At 38.1% G+C, this 22,004-nt stretch overlaps 1 protein-coding gene across 25 annotated transcripts in view; it reads left to right on the top strand.

The window, feature by feature from the left end:
- Window positions 1–22,004, top strand: part of LMNTD1 (lamin tail domain containing 1) — a 509,230-nt gene that overhangs the window by 279,101 nt on the left and 208,125 nt on the right. For 12 of the 25 annotated variants that reach the window (XM_027035777.2, XM_053226035.1, XM_053226037.1 and 9 more), the window contains 2 exons: window positions 2,497–2,598; window positions 5,067–5,166. The exons of 5 other annotated variants lie outside the window; for them this stretch is intronic. In XM_027035777.2, coding sequence (XP_026891578.1) covers window positions 5,083–5,166 — 84 coding nt within the window. In that variant the 5' untranslated portion in view covers window positions 2,497–2,598; window positions 5,067–5,082. Of the gene's footprint in view, window positions 1–2,496; window positions 2,599–5,066; window positions 5,169–22,004 lie in introns of those variants that run through there. 8 more of the 25 variants (XM_053226044.1, XM_053226034.1, XM_053226038.1 and 5 more) reach the window with 5 other exon arrangements.

The raw sequence follows: 22,004 nt of genomic DNA, 5'->3' as shown, positions 1-22,004 counted from the left end.
TTTTCAGTCAAACTTCTTGAAATATTTGTCCATACTCACTGTAGTCACACTGTTATCTTCTGTTCACTTCTCAACCCAGTGTAATATGGCTTCTGTCCCCAGACTTTTATGGAAGCCATTCTTATCAAGGTAATGAATTACTGCCTTGGTGCTAAATATAATGGACACTGTCTCGGTTGTCAACCTAACTTCTTCTAGACTTTGATATTTAGACCACTCTTTCTACTTGAAATTAATTCTCCCCTCTGCTTCTGTGACATGTCTCTATCTCTCAGTCTGCTTTGTTGTACTATTCTTTCTCAGGTTACTTTCTTCTGCCCTTTTAAACAAATGTGTCTGTTCTGGAGAGTCCTGTCTTCTTGTCTCTTCCCTCTAAACACTCCTCTAAGCAATCTCATTGGTTTCCCTGGCTTTAATTACTACCTCTGCCCATGATCACCAAATCTGTGTCTCCAGCTCCGTTATTAACCTGAGCTCTCAAGATGTGCATATTTAACTGCCTCCAGGTGTGCCCTCTTCAATATTGCACAGGCGCATTGACTTTAACCTGCCTGAAGCTGATTTTACAAAAGTGCAAAAATACTCCTCCTACTTGCTGATCTTAGTGAGTGGCACCATTCAGTATCTATTTGCTCAAGCTGTCAGTCTTAAAATATAGCTATCAATCTTAACATCTCCTTTTCTATTCCTTATTCTCTGATCAATATCAAAACTCTGTCAACTCTACCCTTGAAATATTTCTTATATCAGTCCACTTTCTCCATCCCTTCTGCACTATATCGTTCAACACATGATGATATCTCCCACAGATATCTGCAACTTACTTCTAAAGAGGACCCCTGTCTCCAGGCTGCAACACACTCCTCTTTCCAAACGCACACATTTAATATCATTACTTCCCAACTTTCTTGTCAATGTCTCCATGCTACCCTCAGCATTAATTTTAATCTCTTTCACATGGCTTGAAGGCTCTTTGTGATCAACCCCATTTGTCCCTCAAGTCCCATCTTTGACACTTTCTCACACTCTGTGGTGCTTCTTTGAATTCCCAAACTGTACCAATTCTCTACCTGTGGACCTTGGTCATCCCAGGAATCTGCTCCACTCTGATCAGACTCTTCTCTCTGCTATGCTTCTGTACCCTGCCCCTGCAATTTATACATTCCACATACCTTTGAAAATTTACTATATATCAGGCATTGCTCTAGGTGTTAAGACTACAGTAGAGAGCGAAGTGGATATATTGTACTGAACTCATGAGGCTCAGTGTCTACCAGATAGACAAGGAAATTTAGGCCATCTCAGACCTTTGTGGTAACAGGTGGACACTGGGCATCCAAAGACCCAGACGAGGACATCTCACTCAGTCTGGGTACAGAAGGCTTCCTAGAGGCAGTGTTGTTTAGAGTGTTTGACCTGAGACAGAGAAGTCTAAAGGTAAGAAGCAAGGGAGTTTAAGATCTCAAAGTGTTAAGCTTTTATCTTTTCTTCTTCTTTTTTTGCCTTCACATTCTTCCTAACTCTCGTCCTCCACATCTAACTACTTCCATTCTTTAAATAAACCCTTTGGTTGGTTCTTACGGTGCCCCTGGAAGTTAACTATTATTTTCCATCACTGGTGGCATCCATTTTCACAGAAGCACTTCCAGGCCTTCAGCAAACCCACCAGCTTCCTTTCTTCAAGTCTCTCCTCAAGCTGAAAATGAGGAAACCTCATTCCATATAGCAGCCATGTCATCATCCATCTTTGGACATAGCTTCAGCTAACTTGTAGCTAACTAGGGTCAGGTCTAGATATTCCTTTTTTATCCTTCTGCTTTACACATTTTCCCCTGTCCATTTTCCTGTTCATATTTTTCAATAGTCCACAATGTCAAATTGTCTATGAGAAAGACAATGCATGATCTTCCCTCATTTTCCAATAGAGCACAGATAAAGTTTAAGAAGCTTTTTCTCATAGACTTGAGATTCCTGTCAGATCTTAAGCTCACCAGAATAGGGTGGTGATAAGGTTTCTCTTGAGCTTTATTCTAGGCCCTAGCAAGACCTTTTATATACAGCAAAAATGAACAATCAGCTAACACAAACCCACAGATCTCTCAACTTCTTACTTTTAAAAGGGTATGTCATATTAAAAATTTTTAGTTCCCTTAGGGCTTATTGTTTTACATAGTTTTCCCATTCAAGAAGTGCCCCTCATTTTAAAAGATTTTAATAAGATGAGAAATATCTTAGCATAAATTTACGGGCATCGCCACCTGCCATCCTCCCCTGGGGTAAAGAGGAGGGTGGCTTTACCCATGATTGGTCAGTGGCTACAGGTGACTCTGCTTTGCATCAGCAATGTCATTATTTTCTTCAGTCACTACAGCCTGAAGATTTGGCAACAGTGTTGGGTTGGTGCTTATATATAAAAGGACGCTAATTACTTCATTTCATTCTTTGTTGGAACATTTTCCTACCCACTTGCAAATAATCTTCCCTTTCCTTTAACAGCTCCTCTCTGAAAAGCCCAACAATAGAATATTCATCAGAAGAACAGCAGTTGGAGCCCAGAGGGAGACAATGGAAGGCTAGGACCAGGGGCCCAAGTTAGAGGTCAGTGTTCACCAGCTCCTGGTAATTAGCCTCCCAGTCTCTCCAAAGGCCTTCTTAACAGAGGCCAATAGAAACGTGCATTGAATCCTTATATGTTTAAGATAGATAGATAGATAGATAATAATGTAATTGTTTTACACATAAAAGTAGTCATATTTCTATTAACAATGGCTCATTCAGGGCTTTCAAAAGTCATTGTTGGCCATTCTTTTGGGGACTTTATAAGCAATCATTTTTCTTTGTCTGAAGCAAAAGAAGAGTCAGAACACAAGGCTGCCTTTTCAGTTTTTGTTATGGGAAAAAAAAAAAGACACCACCTGAGTGCTTTAATCACAGGGGCACCTTTGTGATGACACTGGGAACAGTACACTCTGTGCCTCTATGAACTATAAAATCTATAGCACTTTAATCAGTTGTGATGCCCTTTCACAAAGAAATTAACCAGTCAATAAAGACAAATCGTGGAAAGGGCAGTTTATAAACCAAGATGCAGACACTTTTATATATCATCTGATATATTATCATCTTGATAATACAAAATGGCTGGAGATTTCAACAGGCTCATCCATTCTGAAAGAGATTCTATGCTTATTGTTCTTTAACGTTTCCAGTATATATTTGGATATTTAAGAGCAGAGCTACAATCTTTGGGATCTGATCAAAGGGGAAAGTCGGGGTGAATAGTTCCAAAATCCAGCTAGTGCCTTGGCCAGCAAGCCCTACACATAGGCTTCCTCTAATTCATATGTATGGGCTAGTGGAAGTTCTGTTTAAGAGGCTGGAATATAGTAAATTGACGAATAATCTAAATATCCAATAATAAGGTACTGGTCGAAAAATATACATAGACTTATTAAATGAAATCATTGAAGCAGTGGTGTGTGTGTATATATATATATATATATATATATATATATACACACATATATGTATATATATATATATATATGAAAAAGCAGGCTATAAAATAGTATATGTCACCCCATTTTTGTGAAAGAAATAAATGTAAATACACAGAAATGCGAACATATATTATCTATCTAATTATGTAAATATTCAGAGAAAAAATTGGAAGATTATGCACCAAAATGTTGACTGCAATTATCTTCAGCTCATAAATTTTTGTGTTTTTTTTGGAGTGACTTAGCTTTTATTCCTTTTTCTGATGAAAGTGTACTGACTTCATGGTGTGTGTGTGTGTGTGTATGTGTGTGTGTGGGGGCGTGCAAGAGAGACAGACAGAGACAGAGAGACAGAGATCAAGAAAGAGGTGGTTATTTTTTTGTGTAATAAGAAAAAAATTAAAACCTTAACTTGTGGATTGAGGCTTAAACAGTAACAACTCGTAATAGTTACTTTAAAAGTGACAAATATTGGAGCACCTGGGTGGCTCAGTTGGTTGGGCGTCCAACTTTTGCTCAGGTCATGATCTCACTGTTGTGGTTTTGAGCCCCGCGTTGGGCTCTGTTCATGGGTTCAAGCCCTGCTGTCAGCACAGAGCCCAGAACTTTCTTCAGATTTTGTGTCTCCCTTTCTCTCTGCCCTTCACTCATGCTCTGTCTCTCAAAAACAAACATTTTTTAAAAAGTGACAAATATTTGTGAAATAGAAACCTGAAATAGTGTTTACAACCATCAGGGCAGTTAAAAGGAAGGTCTAAATAGTCCGAGGACAAAAGTATTATTAGCTGTTTGATTTGCCCAGTTTTTCAACCGCAATGACAGTGGCTTTATGACAACATTTTCACAAACCAGAAATAGATGTTACAGTGAATCATCACTTAGAAATGTAATTATAAAGTAATCCCACCTCTGATATTGATTGTATTTAATAATCCCATTCAGAAGAGTAATACCATAGTCCCTTTAGTATAAATGATTTATTACTACAATGTTCAAAGAGATATAGCACATAAAGGAATTATGCCTTTAGGATTCTGCATTAGTTTTATTAGGAAAATGAGGAAAAGGGAGTGTGTTAAGATGTGACTTCCATTCCCTGACTTTTCCCTTTGGAAGAATTATATTCTGTGAGTCCTTGAGACAAGAGTCTGAAGCTAATATTTACCAACATATATTAGAATATCTCTCAGGCATTATACTGGTACATTTAACATTTACACTAGTTCTTTAAGGCATGTATTTACCACTTAAGAGACTGAGGCTCAGAGAAATTAGGAAATGCCCTAATTTCACACAGCCAGTAAGGTAATGGCACCAAAATTCCTACTCAAGTCTTCCTGACTGCTAAGACTTTGCTCTTTCCTGTCAAGCCAGAGTTATAATGTTCCATGGTGGTGGACTGTATTATTTTCCAAAATTACTCAATCTCTCCATTTCTATAAGATGATACATCCTGCCCCATTGCCTTTAGGCATGGCTATGTGACCTGGTTTGGCCACCAGAGTGTGACCAGATGTGAGCCGCTTACTTGCTCTTTTCCCTCTGTCCTGTGAATGTCCCAAATAGGGGAAGCTCCTTCAATATGGGTCAAACTGTGAAGACATGTGGAGGAAAGCTGGGCAGAATCTCAACAGCTGCCAACACAAAGCTGCCAAACCGTGAGCAAGTGTGTGTTACTTTTCTATTGCTGCATTATAAACTACCACAAACTTAGCAGCTTCAAGCCACAAATATATTTATCTCACAGTTTCTGTAGGTCAGATAAATATGGAAGTGGCCCTGTTGGGTACCCTGCTCAGGGTCTCACTGGGCTGATATCATCAGAGTGTCAGCTGCCGTTCTCATTTGGCATTTGGAGTTCTCTTCTGAGCTTAATGGTCATTGGCAGAATTTATTTTCTTGTGGCTGTGGACTGAAGACCTATTTACTTGTTGGCTGTTGGCTAGGGGTTGCTCTCAGTTCCTAGCAGCTGTTCTCAGGTCTTTTGAGTGTGGCTCTTCCATATTCAAGCCAGAAGTGGCACATTGAGTCTCCCTCCCCTGGGAGATCTCTGAGCAGCAACTGGAGAGAACTCTCTACTTTTAAAGGGTGCATGTGATTAGGTTAAGTTTACCCAGATAATCTTATCTTAAAGTCAACTGATTAATCAACTTAATTACATTTGCAAAATCACTTTACTGTGTAACATGACATAATCGCAGGAGTAATACCAAGGGATAGAGACCTTGGGGGCCTTCTTAGAATTCTGCCTACTATAAAGAGATAATTGTATTGTAAGCCACAGAGATTTGGGGAGATTGATTTTTTTTACTGCAGCAAACTGACTAATGCAACTAGTTACCTCAACTTGCGTGTCTGTGCATATAGAAAAGGGCAAAAATCATAAGGGGCAAGAAGCTGAACAAATTTGCACAAAAGGAACACACCTGTACAACCACCAACCAGATTAAACAAAAACAAATAGACAAAAATAAGAAAATTATTAACAACACAGAAGCCCCTTTTCCAGTCATTTCCCAGACCCTAAATAACCACAATCCTATCTTCTAACACCATAGATTATTTCAGCCTGCTTTTGAGATCTTATGAATGGAATCTGACTTCTTCCTCTTAATACTAGATCTAGGAGTTTCATTCGTTTTTTTTTTGTGTTCAATTTCAGTTCTCTTCCTGTATAATATCCTATTACATAGATATTCCACAATTTGTTTTTCCATTCTGCTGTTGTTAATACACAGTTGGTTAGTCTCCAGTTTTTAGCTATTACAAATAATGCTCCTCAAACTGATTTTGCAAAACTTCTATTCCTACATCTCTCATTCTCTGTTCCTTTCCCCTCCCCTCCTCTCCCCTTCTCTCCCTTCCTCTCTTTCCTTGCTTCTTTCCTCTCTTCTCTCTCTCTCTCCCCCTCTCAATCTCTCTCTTTCAGATGCCTTCATATCTTAGATATAACCTTCCCTCTCTCTAAAAAGGAGGGGATCTAGTTTGGTTATTATCATCTTTCAAAATTAATCTTTAAGAAACCCTCTCTGAGAAATGATTATAAAACCACAATGAATGGATTTAGACCAGGTGAGTAGGGGACTAAAATAGGGACAAAAAACAAGATATTATTTCCTACCCTTGGTTTATCTCAGGGAAGAAATTATTTAGGTGAGACCAAGATAATTTCAGCCGTGACGCTGAGCAGATCCATGCAGTATAGTGGGAAACAGCATAGGCCTGAGGCACCATTTAAGGATCTGAATCTGGTTCCTTTTTCTAGCTGAAAACTTTGGCAATTCACTACCTCTGAGTTTCATTTCATTCACCTGTCATGGGGGCAATGAGACTCTTCCATTGAGATGTTTCAGTTCCTTCCCATACTTCTCCCACTTATGCAAAAAACAACAGCACATTTTGCTCCAACCCAACTCCACCATCTATTTTCTGCTTTTGCCCTGCTTTTGCCCCCAGCAAAACTGACCTCTATTGACTGCATCTATCATCTGGCTCTGTTATTATTTTGCTTCCATTTGGGTTCAGCCAGTGGGAGTCACTGGCAAGAGATTAGAGGGAAGGAGGAGAAAGAAATTGGATTATTCCCTTATGCACACACTGCTCCCTTCTTGTCTTACTGCTGTTCTAGGGGGGCTGCTTTCCTCTCAGACCACAGCTTTAACTACCACCTGGCTCCAGTGACACCCCTGTCCCTCTTGTATTTTAAACCTAAAGCATGATTTCCCATTCATTGGTGGCCCACCATCTTTGGTTTCTTAACCCAGTCCATGTCTTTGTAAGTAGTTCCTTTATTATACTCTTTTTAGGCTTGAATCCTTTGAGGGGATCAACCATTTTTGAGATGTCCCTGATAATAGAGAAGGGAGCCCAATCAGATTGTTGAATGTATGGGAGAAGAAGAAACAGTGTTAAAAGTTGGAGGCCAAAGAAAATAAGAGATTTAACGAACTGGGGAGATGAGATGGAGCAATGGAGTCATAGTGTCATATGAGCAGTTTCCATGGTCCCTGCTAAGTACTTTACATGTGTGGCATTTAAATTTCATGAGTTAATATGATGACTACCTAATTTTAGAGGTAAGGAAACTATGACTTAGAGTGGTTAAGTAATTTCTTGAGATCACTCTTTAGTAAGTGGCAGAACTAAGATTTGAATCCAGGACTTTTCCTCCCAAACCTGTGGTATTAACCAGAAGGGCAGAAATTTATTCTCTATTGCAGAAACAAGGGCTGTAGTTGACTGCTAGCTTTACACACTTTCAAGACTTAGTATGTGGCGTGGTTGGCTATCTTGAAGAGAGAGGTATGGGACAGATACTTTGGAGATAATAAGCAAAGTTATCTGACTGTTGATGAGTTCAGAATTAAAACGTCATAATGGGAGCAGTGGCATTTCTTTTCTGTGTCACTTCTTCCTCTCACAGCTTTGGCAACTCCCCACTGACCCCCAGATAAAAGCCAGTGTCAGTTGCCTGTTGCATAGGGTTCTCCACAATCATGATGCTTCTCCCTTTCTGGAATTATCTTCCACCAGTCATGCACTCAACCTGCTCCAACCAAACTGACTTATTCTTCTTGGTTCACTTGTTTCTTCATGAACTTGCCTTTTTACTTACAACTTGATATAATGCATAATTCTTTATGCATTTTCCACTAACACTCCAGAGAAAATTCAAACCCTCAAAGAGCCATATGGAGCCAACAGAATTCTCACATAATATTTATAAACTGATAAATTTTAAGGAATCTAGTTATTTACAATGCATCTCTGAGAGCTCTTTTTAAAACTGGCATCTCAAAACAAAATTCCATTTATCTTCTATTGAGGCATGAAAATTGTGGCTCTTTAATCTGAGGTATAAAACAAATTATAAAATCTCTTTGAGTGATGATATAGTTCTTCTCTTGAAATATTTTCTAAGAATAAAATATTGTCCCATAGTAATTATGTTAGTCACCATTCAAACTGAGGTCTCTATTTAAATTCAAAACTATATTTAGTGAGTTAAAAAAATGGCCTTGATATTTTTATCAGGATAAAGAATGTGACAGTGTCTCTCAATCTACAATGAAATTAAATTCCGAGATATGAAACTGCCATACATTATAACATATAGGCAAAATTTGCCAGAAACAATGAGCTTCCATTTTCCAGATGCTCAGATGCTCAAGTAATGACATCAACACTGTGGAGTTTCCTGGGTACAAGTTATAGACTAGTACAAAGTGAAAAGGAAATGTCAGTATATTTTTATTTTTTTCTTAAATGATACAATATTTTTTCCTAGCTGCTATAAAATCTTTCTGTGCCCTTTGTGGGAACAGTAATGAATTTTCATATTAACAAAATATGACTTGTGCATCAAGATGTTGAGAATTATATGGCTTTCAGTCTTGAACTCCAGGATGAATTAAAGAGGCAGTCACCATATTGCACTATGTTAGCATATGCAAAAGAGCATTGAGATAAGGTCAGCTTGAGGACAGATTGCTACCAAAGTCTTTAAAAAAGTGTGTGTGTGTGTGTGTGTGTGTGTGTGTGTGTGTGTGTGTATGTGTGTGTGTGAGAGAGAGAGAGAGAGAGACAGAGAGAACCTTCAAGGATAGTGATTTGCCTATCAGGCAAAAAGATGACAGGTGTTCTTCAGTTATATATAGTACTACCTAACACAGTACTCCTTCTCAGGCCTCTCAGGGATGCCTTGTATTGTTACAGAGAGACAGCTCTCGAGAACTACAGGAAAATGTTAGCTTTAATAGAGGCCACAGTGCTAAAGATTTTGGGTAAAAACTCACATCTGAAAGACAAAGTTTGGAATTGCCTGGGCTTTGGCTCAGTTCAGAACTAACAGTAGCCAGAAACAAAATGGCAATGGAAAATGAAGCCTTCACAATTTTACTGAATTGCTATTTTATGCATGCATCAGCATATGGACTTTAGTGGGCACTGGGATGGCTCATTTGGCTAAGTGTCTGGCTCTTGATTTCAGCTCAGGTCATGATCTCACAGTTCCTGATATCGAACCCTGTGTCGGGCTCTATGCTGAGCATGGAGCTTGCTTGGGATTTTCTCTCTTTGCTCCTCCCCTGCTCATGCTCTCTCTCTCTCTCTCTCTCTCTCAAAAATAAATAAACATTAAACAAAACTAAACAAACCATATGACTTTAGACAATTAACAAACATTTTCAGATCACATATTCTTGTAAGAAATGTAGAGGGCTAAAAATTTCTCCCATAATGACTTCAATAGCTTGGTTACATTTGACCATAATTAGACCATAAAGTGGGTAAGTCTGATTTGTTTAAACTACTGTTCATTCCCTAGAAAATACCACCAACATCATAAACATCAGTAGCCTGGTAAATACAGCTTATCCTACTGAAAAATACATAGAGTGAACAACCATCCTGGTTTGTCTGGGATTGAGGAATTGCCCTAGGAGAAGGGAATTTTAGTGCCACTGAAACTGGCACTAACCTGGAGTAGTCTCAAGCAAAACTGGGAGTTGGCCACCCTGCAATAATATCAAATGTATAGGGCACCTGGGTGGCTCAGTTGGTTAAACATCCGACTCTTGATTTTGGCTCAGGTCATGACCTCACTTCATAGGATTGAGCTCCATGCAGGGCTCTGCTTCAGGTGGAGCCTGCTTGGAATTCTCTCTCTCCCTCTCTCTCTCTGCCCCTTCCCTACTCATGCTGTCTCTGCCTCTCTCAAAATAAATAAATAAGCTTAAAAAAGCTTTTAAAAAGATCAAATGCTCCACTTTCTGTTTCATATGCTAAATTCAATGAAATTCGTGCTAAGAATAAACTGTTTGTTTGTTTATTTAAACTTTAGTTAACATACAGTACAATATTGGTTTCAGGAGTAGAATTTAGTGATTCTTTACTTACATACAACATCCAGTGCTCATCACAAGTGCCCTCCTTAATACTCATCACCCATCTAACCCATTCCCCCTCCCACCTCCTTCCGTCAGCCCACAGTTTGTTCTCTATCATTAAGAGTTTCTTGTGGTTTGTTTCCCTCTCTTCTCTCCCCCTGCTTCCCATGTGTTCATCTGTTTTGTTTCTTAAATTCCACATGAGTGAAATCATATGGTATTTGTCTTTCTGTGATTGACTTACTTCACGTAGCATAATACATTCTAGCTCCATCCACATCATGGCAAATGGCAAGATTTTATTCTTTTTGATGGCTGAGTAGTTTTCCATTGTATGTTTGTATGTATCACTCTCTCTAATGTGCATATATATATATACGTATATATATATACACGTATATATATACGTATATATATATATACGTATATATATATATGTATATATATACATATAATCTTACATCTTCTTTATCCATTCATCTTTTATTGAGCCACAAACTTCTATTTGATTTTTTAAATTACAGATTTACTGGAAAACTTAAAATTACTGTTTCTTTTAGAAATAAAATAATGCAGGGGCGCCTGGGTGGCTCAGTTGGTTAAGCGTCCGACTTCAACTCAGGTCACGATCTCACAGTCTGTGAGTTCAAGCCCCGCGTCGGGCTCTAGGCTAATGGCTCAGAGCCTGGAGCCTGCTTCGGATTCTGTGTCTCCCTCTCTCTCTGCCCCTCCCCCGTTCATGCTCTGTCTCTCTGTCTCAAAAATAAATAAACGTTAAAAAAAAAGGAAATAAAATAATGCAATAAAATATTAGCTTCTTCCATATACTGAAGATGTTTTTTCATATCTCATAAGGAATGATTCAGTCACTTCATTACTTTAAAGAGTGTCAAAACGTTTGCTTTAAAAGTGAAATAAAGAAACCAACAAAAAGAAAACACAAAATAAAATGACTTCTAAAAACTAATACCATGAAGAAGAAGCTATAGTGTGAGAGCAGTAAGAGCTGGTGTATTGGCCATGCTAAGAGTGGTCCTGGTTGGGTTCTGACCTGGGCTATGTTGAAAAGTAGGACTCAAAGAGGTGGTGAGTCAGCCTAGTATTTGGGTTATAGCAGATAGCTGCATGTGTGGATCACTGAAAGGAAATGATGGGATGAACTAGAGCCATTCTGTGCCATTTCCTTTGACTGGGGCCTCCTTGACAGGACCAGCTTCAGTTGAAGTGGGAAGAATAGGGGGAAAGAACTCTAGACATGTACACTGAGACTTAAAGATCATCCTCTTTTTGTACTTAAGAGCAGGGCTTCAGGCAGTTCTGTTTATTGCATTAGAAGTTCATAATAGCTGAGTGGTTTTTAAGATACATTTTAGAAGGAACATTGCACATGTTTGTGATTTATTCTGATTTAAAATATAAGGTGTTCTATTTTCATTCCTTGCTTTTATGTTGTGCTAAGTGTACATAAGTGGAAAATGATAATCTTGTGTCAAATGAAAGAAGCTGAAAACAAAGCAGAAAGGCAATTGTGGTTCTGATTTTTTTTTAAAGAGCATATTTTATATACACCAAAAAAAGAGGTAAATTAAATTTACTAAATGTTATTAGTTTATTTCCAAGTTAGAAAATAAATTTCTATTGTATTTTTAAATTATTTCCATTGCTCTAAAATAAATGTGTATTGTTTTTAGAGTAGAAATAATTATTTATCAATAAACATTCTTTTTTGAGGAAAACAAAACACTGATTACTTTTACATCTGCTAGAGAAATTGATGATACATTTCTTGACTATTGGGTGCAAATAAAGAAGGTTTGATCCATACCCTCAAAAAGTGTAAAATGTATCAGGAAAGGCAGACTGAATTTGAAAAAAAGAAAACCATAAATATTAAGTTGTGATATAAAGGTCATTGTTATTCAAGTTTACTCATTAAAGCAGTAATTTAGTATTCTTTTTTGCCATATACTACTTATACATATATTGCAAAAAATCTTTGATTATTAGAATTTACCTGCATCTTTTTTTTTTTTTTTTTGGAGAGAGAAGGTGCAAGTGGGGGAATGGGGCTTTGGAAAGGGGAAGAGAGAGAGAGAGAGAGAGAGAGAGAGAGAGAGAGAGAGAGAGAGAGAGAGAATATTAAGCAGTCTCTACAGTCAGCATAGAGCCCAGTGCAGGGCTCAATCCCATGACCCTGGGATCATGGCCTGAGCCGAAATCAAGAGTTGGACACTCAACTGACTGAACCACCTGGCCGCCCCAATATGCCTGCATCTTAAAGTACAAAATAAGTTCCAGAAAATGTCTCTCACCAGAAGCTTTATACATAGTTTCCCAAAACAGCATTTAGTCTAAAATAATCCAATTTGCCCCAAACATTTATGAATGCTTACCCCATCTTCAATCACTTCCATTCTTTCCATTTGTTACTCATCTTACTAATAGGCATCTGTGTTGAATCTTTCTATTTTATGGAATCAGGAGAAAACCAAACCAAATGGAAAAAGAGAAAAGAACCACATCTGCAGAGCTTTACAAATCATTTTCAGATTCTAATAGGATCTGCTTTAATTACAATTCTCATCATTTGAGTCCATCATTTTCACTTTGGGCTGAGATAGATCACCCATATTGTGATACTTCTCTTTACTCATCTGTATAATGAGACAAAGTGATTACCTCTCTTCTTAAAGGAACCATAGAGTGAAGGTGATGCTATCTTCTACTGGCTGATAAAAAGTACCTTCTCTAAAACAAACTTTGTGGGAAAATTAGACATCAAAGCAACTGTACTGATTGGCCACTACGATTTTTAAGGATAAGATAGTCCTTTGTTTATCTCACAAATAAATGCAAACATAAAAAACAAGAAACCATCCCTCAATAGATCAACTGGGAATGTTTTTTTTTCCTTCCCAAAAAAATCAAGCTTGTTATTGTTACTATGGCAACAGATTGTCAGTATGAAGACTAGAGTTTCTCTGTCCTGTTTGATTACTAAACACAAGGAAACAAAACACTTTATTTATTATTATTATTATTATTATTATTATTATTTTAAATTTAAAAAAATCAGTGCCTTTATGCTTTTGTATGGTTGGGAAAACAAGTGCAGTAATAAGAGTTACATTGCAAAAGGAAGTTTGGCAGGGGAACACTAAGAAAGTAAGCTGGACCTCAGGGCACAGAGTGTGCCATCTGTGACCTCCTGGTGGCTGGGCTGTGACCTCTTGTTTGACCTGATTGGATTCTGAGTCCCTTCACTTGGCCTTGTTGTCCTCTCTCTGGGGGGAAATGCTAGGTGGGAGATAATGTGTGAGTGAAAGTTCATTCCCTCACCAATCAACAAATGCTTATTGAGTCCATACTATATACCAGGTACTATTCCAGCTCCTGACACAGTGTTTGAACAAATGGACAAAACTACTGCCACCATGGACTCACATTCTTCTGGGAGATTCAAGCCAAAACCAAAGAGGTAAAGCTATACATAATGTCGGATAGAAATAGTTGCTATGCAGCACTCTCAACAATAGCCAAATTATGGAAAGAGCCTAAATGTCCACCAATTGATGAATGGATAAAGAAATTGTGGTTTATATACACAATGGAGTACTACGTGGCAATGAGAAAGAATGAAATATGGCCCTTTGTAGCAACGTGGATGGAACTGGAGAGTGTGATGCTAAGTGAAATAAGCCATACAGAGAAAGACACATACCATATGTTTTCACTCTTATGTGGATCCTGAGAAACTTAACAGAAACCCATGGGGGAGGGGAAGGAAAAAAAAGAGGTTAGAGTGGGAGAGAGCCAAAGCATAAGAGACTCTTAAAAACTGAGAACAAACTGAGGGTTGATGGGGGGTGGGAGGGAGGGGAAGGTGGGTGATGGGTATTGAGGAGGGCACCTTTTGGGATGAGCACTGGGTGTTGTATGGAAACCAATTTGACAATAAACTTCATATATTGAAAAAAAAAGAATGTCTATGAATCAATAAAAGAAAAATTATTGTTATATCCCCCCCAAAAAGAGAAATAGTTTCTATGAAAAATATAAAGCATATTAAGATAGTAATAGGAAAACTTTTGAAAGAAGAGGAAAATACTGAAAAATTATAAGAAAATCCTAACATTTTAATTTATCTGTAACTAGGCCTGACAGACATAGATTATATGTGAGCATACTACATCAGTCATATTTTTTAAAACATATATAGACTGAATATGAGCCTCTATTTTCCGAGAACTGGGACTCATTGCTTAGAAAAGTGAAACAGTAACTCAGTGCAACAGCTTAAAATATTGCAGGCCCTTCATATGGCTAACAGAGGCCCCAAATTTTAAAACTTCAATTCTTTTAGCACCTCTCTTGAGTAAATTCCCTAGCAAATTCCAAATATGCTTAATTGCTTAAAAAAAATCCCTTTGGGCTATTTAAATATAGTTTCTTATAGAGAAAAGAAGGCTTAAAATTTTTGCTCTCTGGCTTAAAAGTTCTTTTTATGGAGTTTATGACTTTGGAAGGTGGTAATGGAAGAAAATATAAATGGATTTGGAAAGAATTTCAACAGATTTGTGAATGGCAGAGCCATTCCTACCAACTAAGAAAATCTTAAAGGTTTGGAATGTACATTCTGCTAAGGAGCCCACAAAACAGAGGCCCCACCAGGGGATGAAGAGAATCAGGAAAGGGCCCATCAGTTAGGAAAGACAACCACTCCCTCCTTCCCCTGTTAAGTTGCAGTGGCAGCAGATGACTGAGCTGCGGGAACACTACACCACCCAGTACAGCAACCTGTATTTTTATCAGATTGTATTTATTCTTTATTGTCTCATAAAGAACCTGGCACTTATTTGGCAACTTTGCTGGACAACATGTAGACATAATATATTTTTATGTTACCATAAAGCAATGATTATAGTAAAGCATACTACTTAACTGCTTTTCTAATTGTCAACATTTGGTGTGGATTACAATTGAACTGTTTGCTTTCTTTGCCTGGATTGAAGATTATATTCTGCAAATGATTCTAAGGTGCTTCAAAGTACTGTGTGCAGCAACATAGAAATGTGTGTTTTTACAACAATAGTCAGAGTTGACCAAACAGGGTGTTCACATAGAACTTTTGGGACATCTTGAATTCTAGAACTTGCATAGGCAAATTTCTGAGGGTTACAAACGGTTCTGTTCCTCCTCTAAAGATTTTGGGTTTGTTTGGTTGGGTTTTGAGGGTGGGGTTTTGTTTTAAGTGGTTTTTAATCTTCAGTCTACCAGGGTCATATCCTGTCGCTCTTGGGTTAATCTTGCTCTTCCAGTTGACCGAATAGTGTCTAGTCCCCTTGAGAATTCCATCAAGGTGAAGAGTTGACAAAGTGAGACCTACAGCAGCTCTGATGAAACATTAGCAAAAAGCTAATGTTAGACTCTGGCCCAGGGTTCAGCTCTCTCTTTTCCATTCTCAATCCTCCACATATTCCCATTAGTACTCTTCACACTGGGGCATTCTCACTCCTTTCCAATTCAGAGAATTGGCAAGGGGAGCATCATTAGCATGAGTTCTGGGTGGTTAAACACTGTGTTTCAGCCCATTTCTTCTGACAGTACGACCTGTACGAGGCAGTCAGCAGTGGTCCTTTGGAAGATCCTGGAAGTTAGTTAATTAGTGGCAGAATTTATGTGTGCATATGGGATATTATGATATGGTCCTCTATGAAGGGTTACTTCTATTCACATGTTAAATCCTGAAAAATTGAAGTCAAAATGTTAATAAGTTAATAAGACTATAATTTTTTTTTCAAATTTGTACACTGATTTTTTATTAAATTGCAGAATGTGGTAATTTTTATTAAGTTGCAGAATTACCACATTTTTCCTTTCTTTTCTACACTAATTAATTTATTTTGAAAATGTACAGACTGTGGAGATGGTGTAAATTATAATTCGTACCTTCTCAGTAATGTCCTTTGCTTGCTACAGGTTTACAGCATTGATCTGGCTCTTCCAACTTCTCTTTGTTTTCTTTAATTTTCAGCCAAGCCTGGATATGGGCTCATTTGCCTTTCTTTTTTGTTTGTTCACATTCCACAATCCAGATCAAGTCTCAGCTATTTCTTTTAGCTGCCTTAGATGAGCAAGGTTCTTAGGTGAGCAAGGTTCTACTTTGACTTTTAAAATATTTGTCTGCCTTCAGCACTTTATCAGTTTATATTATTTTTGTCAGGTCATCTTGACATACTGCATCATTTCTTGTTTTCTTACATCCTTGCCCATGATTCTATTTGATTAGATGTAAGTGGCAGAGTCATTGTGGCCTTACATTTGAACAAAAAAATTGCTCTTGTTCGCGCGCACACGTGTGTATGTGTGTGTGTGTGTGTGTGTGTGCAAGTTTGTAGTGAAGGCTAGGGGTAAGGAAGAGAGAAGTTAGAGAGAAAAACTTCTTTATGCCTGTGGTATCAGCAGCTTCTCCAAGAAAGGATTTGAAATACACCATCAACACCCTTGTCCTTCCCTGAGGGACCCTTGAATCAACCTGCGCAATCTCCCATTGAGATTTCCCAGAAAACAGAGAGGTTCCCCAGAAATTGCTGTATAGACCAGCCTGGATTTCCTATGCAAATCCAGGCATTCTTGGGGCTATGTGGCAAATAAAAGCAAAGAGATTTCTGAAAATAGGAATTTGCTTTGGTAAAGCCCCAAAACTCTCTAGGCTGATTTTTTTTCTGTAAGGCTGGTAAAATGGTTATTTTTTTTAACTCTCCCCAGGAGCATGTTCCATGTGGGGAAGAGAGATATAATGGGAAAAGAGAGGGATTATATAGACGTTCAAATGTTGTTGATTGCATATGTATGGAAGTAAGCAGGTCAAGGTCTTTCTTTTCATTGAGAGCACACTGAAGGTGAATGATCTGTACACAGTAGGTGCTCAGAAAATATTTAATTTAAAAATATGTGATACTTAATGTTTATTATTTATCAGAAAATCTTTCTTGGGGATAAAAAATAAATAAGCTAAAACATTTTGAGGTAGCTTCCAGAGCTCCATAAGCAACAATCAGGTAGAGAGATGGACCAACCAACCAGTGCTTAGGAAGCCCGGAGAAAGGGCTGGAATGAGGAACACAGGATGATCCTGCTTAGCATGCTCTTCAGGGGCCACTTCCTGACCAGTGAACTGGCATCTCCAATGTTCCACCCTAATTTGGTTCCATGACCCCAGGCTCTGACAGGTCACCATGAAAGGTGATCTCAGCCCCAGGTGTCACGGTCACTGACCTGGCATGACCTCTCCCACATCTGCGTGGGCCCTGGAGCTAAGGAAGCTTTCACACTCCCAGATCCCAGTAACTGTGGGTGTCCCAGTCCTGGTCAGGCTTTGCCTGCAGGCTGTTGTCCTTGCTGACTTTACCTAACAGGAAGCATGAAATTAGGCAGAAGCTATTTGCCTTCCATCTGCCCTACATTCCACAGCACCCCTCCTTTGTACTCATGGAAGCATTTCCCCTTTTAAGGTTCAGTCTGACCTAGTACCAATGTCAGTCAAACCAGGACAGAGAGAAGCTGAGAAGTTTTCTCCCTCTCCTGCTCCTTCCACCCCAACCTAAGCAGGTGAGGTCTGGAATTAGTCTTATAGATATAGACAAGAAATCTGGGAATGATCTCTCTCCTATCTGTGCCATAGTGGCCCCTTCTGTACAACTGTGGTTATGCCTTGGACTTTTGTTGAACATGTATGTCAGTGCCCTGAAGTCCCTCCTGATAATTTAGCTCAGCTGGCTAGTTGGGCCTTACCACCCTGTCTCACTTTTACTCAGCCATGTTGCATTGTCTGTAGTCTTCAAACAGACTGATCACTTGGCCTCACAATGCTGCTTTTCACCTGACTTCATGGGTCCGTACTCCCTGGAGGGTGGATTCTCATTGCTTTGGTGCTCGTTTGGGTATCTATCTGTCTAGGCTGGACTAGAACTTAATAAGGCCACACTCCATTTTTGGCTACACATTTGGGCTACTGGCTACTTTCTGGGATGCGAGAGCCATAGCTGTGTCAATTTTCACAGCCATAGTTCTTGTTTTCTCTCCTCATGTACTGGCATTTGCCACTGAAGTCCCAGCACACATCCATGCATCTGTGTGCAGGATAGGAGTACACATCCTTCTCTTCTGCTTGTTAGTTCTGTTACCTGACGTCCTGTCCAGTAGTACTTGCCAGGCCTCACTTGCTTAGCTGGTGCCCTGGTCCTGAGCCTCCTAGATAAGCCTCTGCTTTAGCTAGTTATGTCTTGGCAGGACAGAAGGTCCTTTCAGGCCATTATTGTTCTGAGTGATTATTTCACTTGCCAATTAGCATCCTGGTATACTCCAGCATCTTCACATAATCGGGTGAATCTGCCCAAGCTGCATCCAGAACATCAGTGCCTAATAAATATTTGTTGCCATTGATTTGATTGGAATTGCCTAATTGTAGAGTACCTCACTGTAAGTTGCACACTCTTCTTTTTTTAGTGTTTATTTTTGAGAGAGAGAGTGTGTGTGTGTGCGCGCGCGCGCGCGCGCGCAAGTGGGGGAGGGGCAGAGAGAGAAGGAGATAGAAGATCTGAAGCGGGGGCCAGACTCAAATTCACATCTGTGAGATCATGACCTGAGCCAGTCAGATGCTTAACTGAGCCACCCAGATGCCCCTAAGCTGCACACTCTTTAAAAAACTCAATGAAAATTAACAAAGGCAAACAAATTGGATGATAGTTAGTGGCTTTAAAATGGGGTTATTCATAAAAAAATATCAACAAAGTGTTCAAAGTTTTTTGGTGCATTTCTTAACTGCTGACAGAGATGGAGGCACAGATAAGCAGTGTCAAAACTATTCCTAATTGAAAATTATGCAGACATAAAGACAAAGTGTACTTAAATCAACAGGATTTCATTTATTCAAAGTTCTATTCAATCTCAGCTAGTCAGTAAGAGCTAGATTAAGGAGAAGCTGTATTAGAGACTCATTTGTGTATCGCAGATAAAAATTTCTACCTTCTTAAACTTCCAGCTCCATATCCTCTCTTAATGCTGGGATAAAAGTAAGCCACTGCCAATTTTATCTTCCATTTCTTTTTCTGCCCTCATGGTGTGTCTACACTGACTGCTCAGCCTTTTCCTTTGGCACACAGGGCAGTGAAATGGGAAATGAACATGGATTTGGGGCCTAACAAGCTGTATGTGTCATTTATTAGCAGAGGCATATAAATAGATAAATTACCTATCTAGGGATAGAATGAATGGATAAATTGTGTAAAGGCACCTGTACAATGAGGACTACTATCTATCTCTAGGTGCTTGTAATGACCAAACAATAAAATTTCTGTAAAGTACCTCTGTGTTGTGGCTCAACATGTAGCCATTCTTGATTCCTTTTTTCTCCCCTTTCCATATTTTCTCCCAAAGGAAGGGGAAATTAATCTCCAAGTCCATCTTGCCTCCTGTGCTGACCTATTGCCTCAATTCTCCCACCACTCGTTTCCTCACACATGTGCTCTCTCCTTAGCACATGTGCTGTCTCCCTCTCTCCAGGTACCTTCTACTCTGCCTTTGATAAACACATCATGTATACATCCTATTCTGGAGAATAATTTTTACCTATTGTTTTCTTAATTTCTAATGATCTCCTTCTTTTCAAAGTCAATATACTAAAATGAGTAATTTCACTATTAGTTTTCTCATTACATGTCATCTTCTTAATTCTTAGTTGCTTGCAGAGACTTTTAAGTCCCTCTAAAAGGACACTTCCAGAGTCTGGAATGCTGTCCTTCTGGATTGGTGGGATTACTAGTAACTTTGAAGTATTGTCTATGCTCATCAGATGATAGGAGTGTTTTCACATTTTTATAAATGTGAGAATTTATAAATTTATAAATGTTTAATATGTTAGAACTATTGCATTGAAAAACCTGCCTTATAGAAAAAAGACACAAAGAATCCAAGCCACAAAATTTGAAAATTATGTAAACCTATATTTTTATCGGTACTAAAAAAATACATTTTTGAAGCAAGGTATAATCTCAAAAATGTCCAATATAGCATCCTATAGGAAAGGAACTTTAGACACAGATGATACAAAGATAAAACATAGATGATAGATAGATAGATAATGTATTGAATTGTTAGTGTTCCTTTAAGAAAAATTTATTATTTTGAACCATTTTGCATTAGACTGAAACCCTTCCAGAAACATCATACACATTTAGTAAACTACAGCACTTTTACCTAATTGCTCCTTTAGGGGCTAATGACCCCCTTTGCTGCTTTGTTTAAAACACCTGATGCAATCAGCATGGAAAAAGCTGTGCTCAGTCTCATATATTGCCTTATAAATTTACATTTACTTCAAAATTAAATGCAATTTCAAGGTGTCTTTTTTTTAAAAAAAATCTAATCAATCTAATATACTGTAAGCATTGCTTTAAGTTACACATTTGCTGAAATTTGGGAAGGTGACTTTGGTGAATGGATTTTTGTCTTTAAATAGATTCGGCTTGCTGTATATGCAAAATGATTTGAGGAGAATCAACCATGGAAATTCACTGAATATGTCCTTTGCTCTCATAATATCGAAAACCACAGCATAACCTGAAGGACCTCATTTAGTTAAGAAATCAGTGTATGATTTATAAATGCACCGTATAGAAACCTTATCAGGGGTCCATGCCCAGCATGTTTCTCTGTTATAATTATTATTTGCAGAGGTAGCTTTGTGGATTGGATTTTATTTTATTTTTCAATACATACTTAATTTCTTGGCCAATTAAAAATGTGTAAGCTTCATATTGCTTAAATAACTTTCTGTAGAAATATGAATAATATAGATTAAAACTACTTCTTTTCATAGAATCTGAGATTTTAGAGCTGGAAGGAACCTAAAAATAATATATTCCAATGCCCTTAATAGACAGACAAGCAAAGAGAGGCCCAGAAGAGACCAAGTGACTTGCCAAGGTCTGTTTCTCCTTGCAAATAGGTGACCAAACTAGAATGAGCACCTAGTTTATGAAAGATTTGATTCTGTGGGAATGAGAGGGGTACATAAACATTTATGAAAGGATTTTTAACGAATTAAAAACTTATTTTGCCCAGTTCATGGTAATATAGTATAGAAGAGAACAGATTTAACTTGGAAAGTCATCACTCTACTTAGTTGGTTTTCTATATAGAAAGAGTATCCTTTTTCAAATGAATTTTGTATTCATTCACATTTTTTTAGTGAAATGAGTAATTCGACAATTCTTTTCATTTGGAGTTTCACAAACTAAGGATTTCATTAGTTCTACTGATAGAAAAGAAATTTCTTAGGCAAATGTGATACATGAAAATTATAATGGGAAACTTTACCTACATACTGTAGTCATTTGCAAGTGCTATCCATTTATATATAAATATAGCCAGTGCTAAGGTGGATTGCTCATTTTGGTAATTACAAACAATATTTATCTATTCATTATAAGGCATTATCTTCTATACTTGTTTAACTTAGGTTTGGTGGTTGCTTATGACTGAAAATAATGAAAGTGGTAGAATCGAATATAGGTTATTCTTAGATTCTAACTTTCCACTCACATTGGTCTTTACT

Source organism: Acinonyx jubatus, chromosome B4 (genome assembly GCF_027475565.1).
Source record: "Acinonyx jubatus isolate Ajub_Pintada_27869175 chromosome B4, VMU_Ajub_asm_v1.0, whole genome shotgun sequence".
In the NCBI taxonomy this organism is placed as follows: domain Eukaryota; kingdom Metazoa; phylum Chordata; class Mammalia; order Carnivora; family Felidae; genus Acinonyx; species Acinonyx jubatus.
This window is presented reverse-complemented; position numbering and strand designations above follow the sequence as displayed.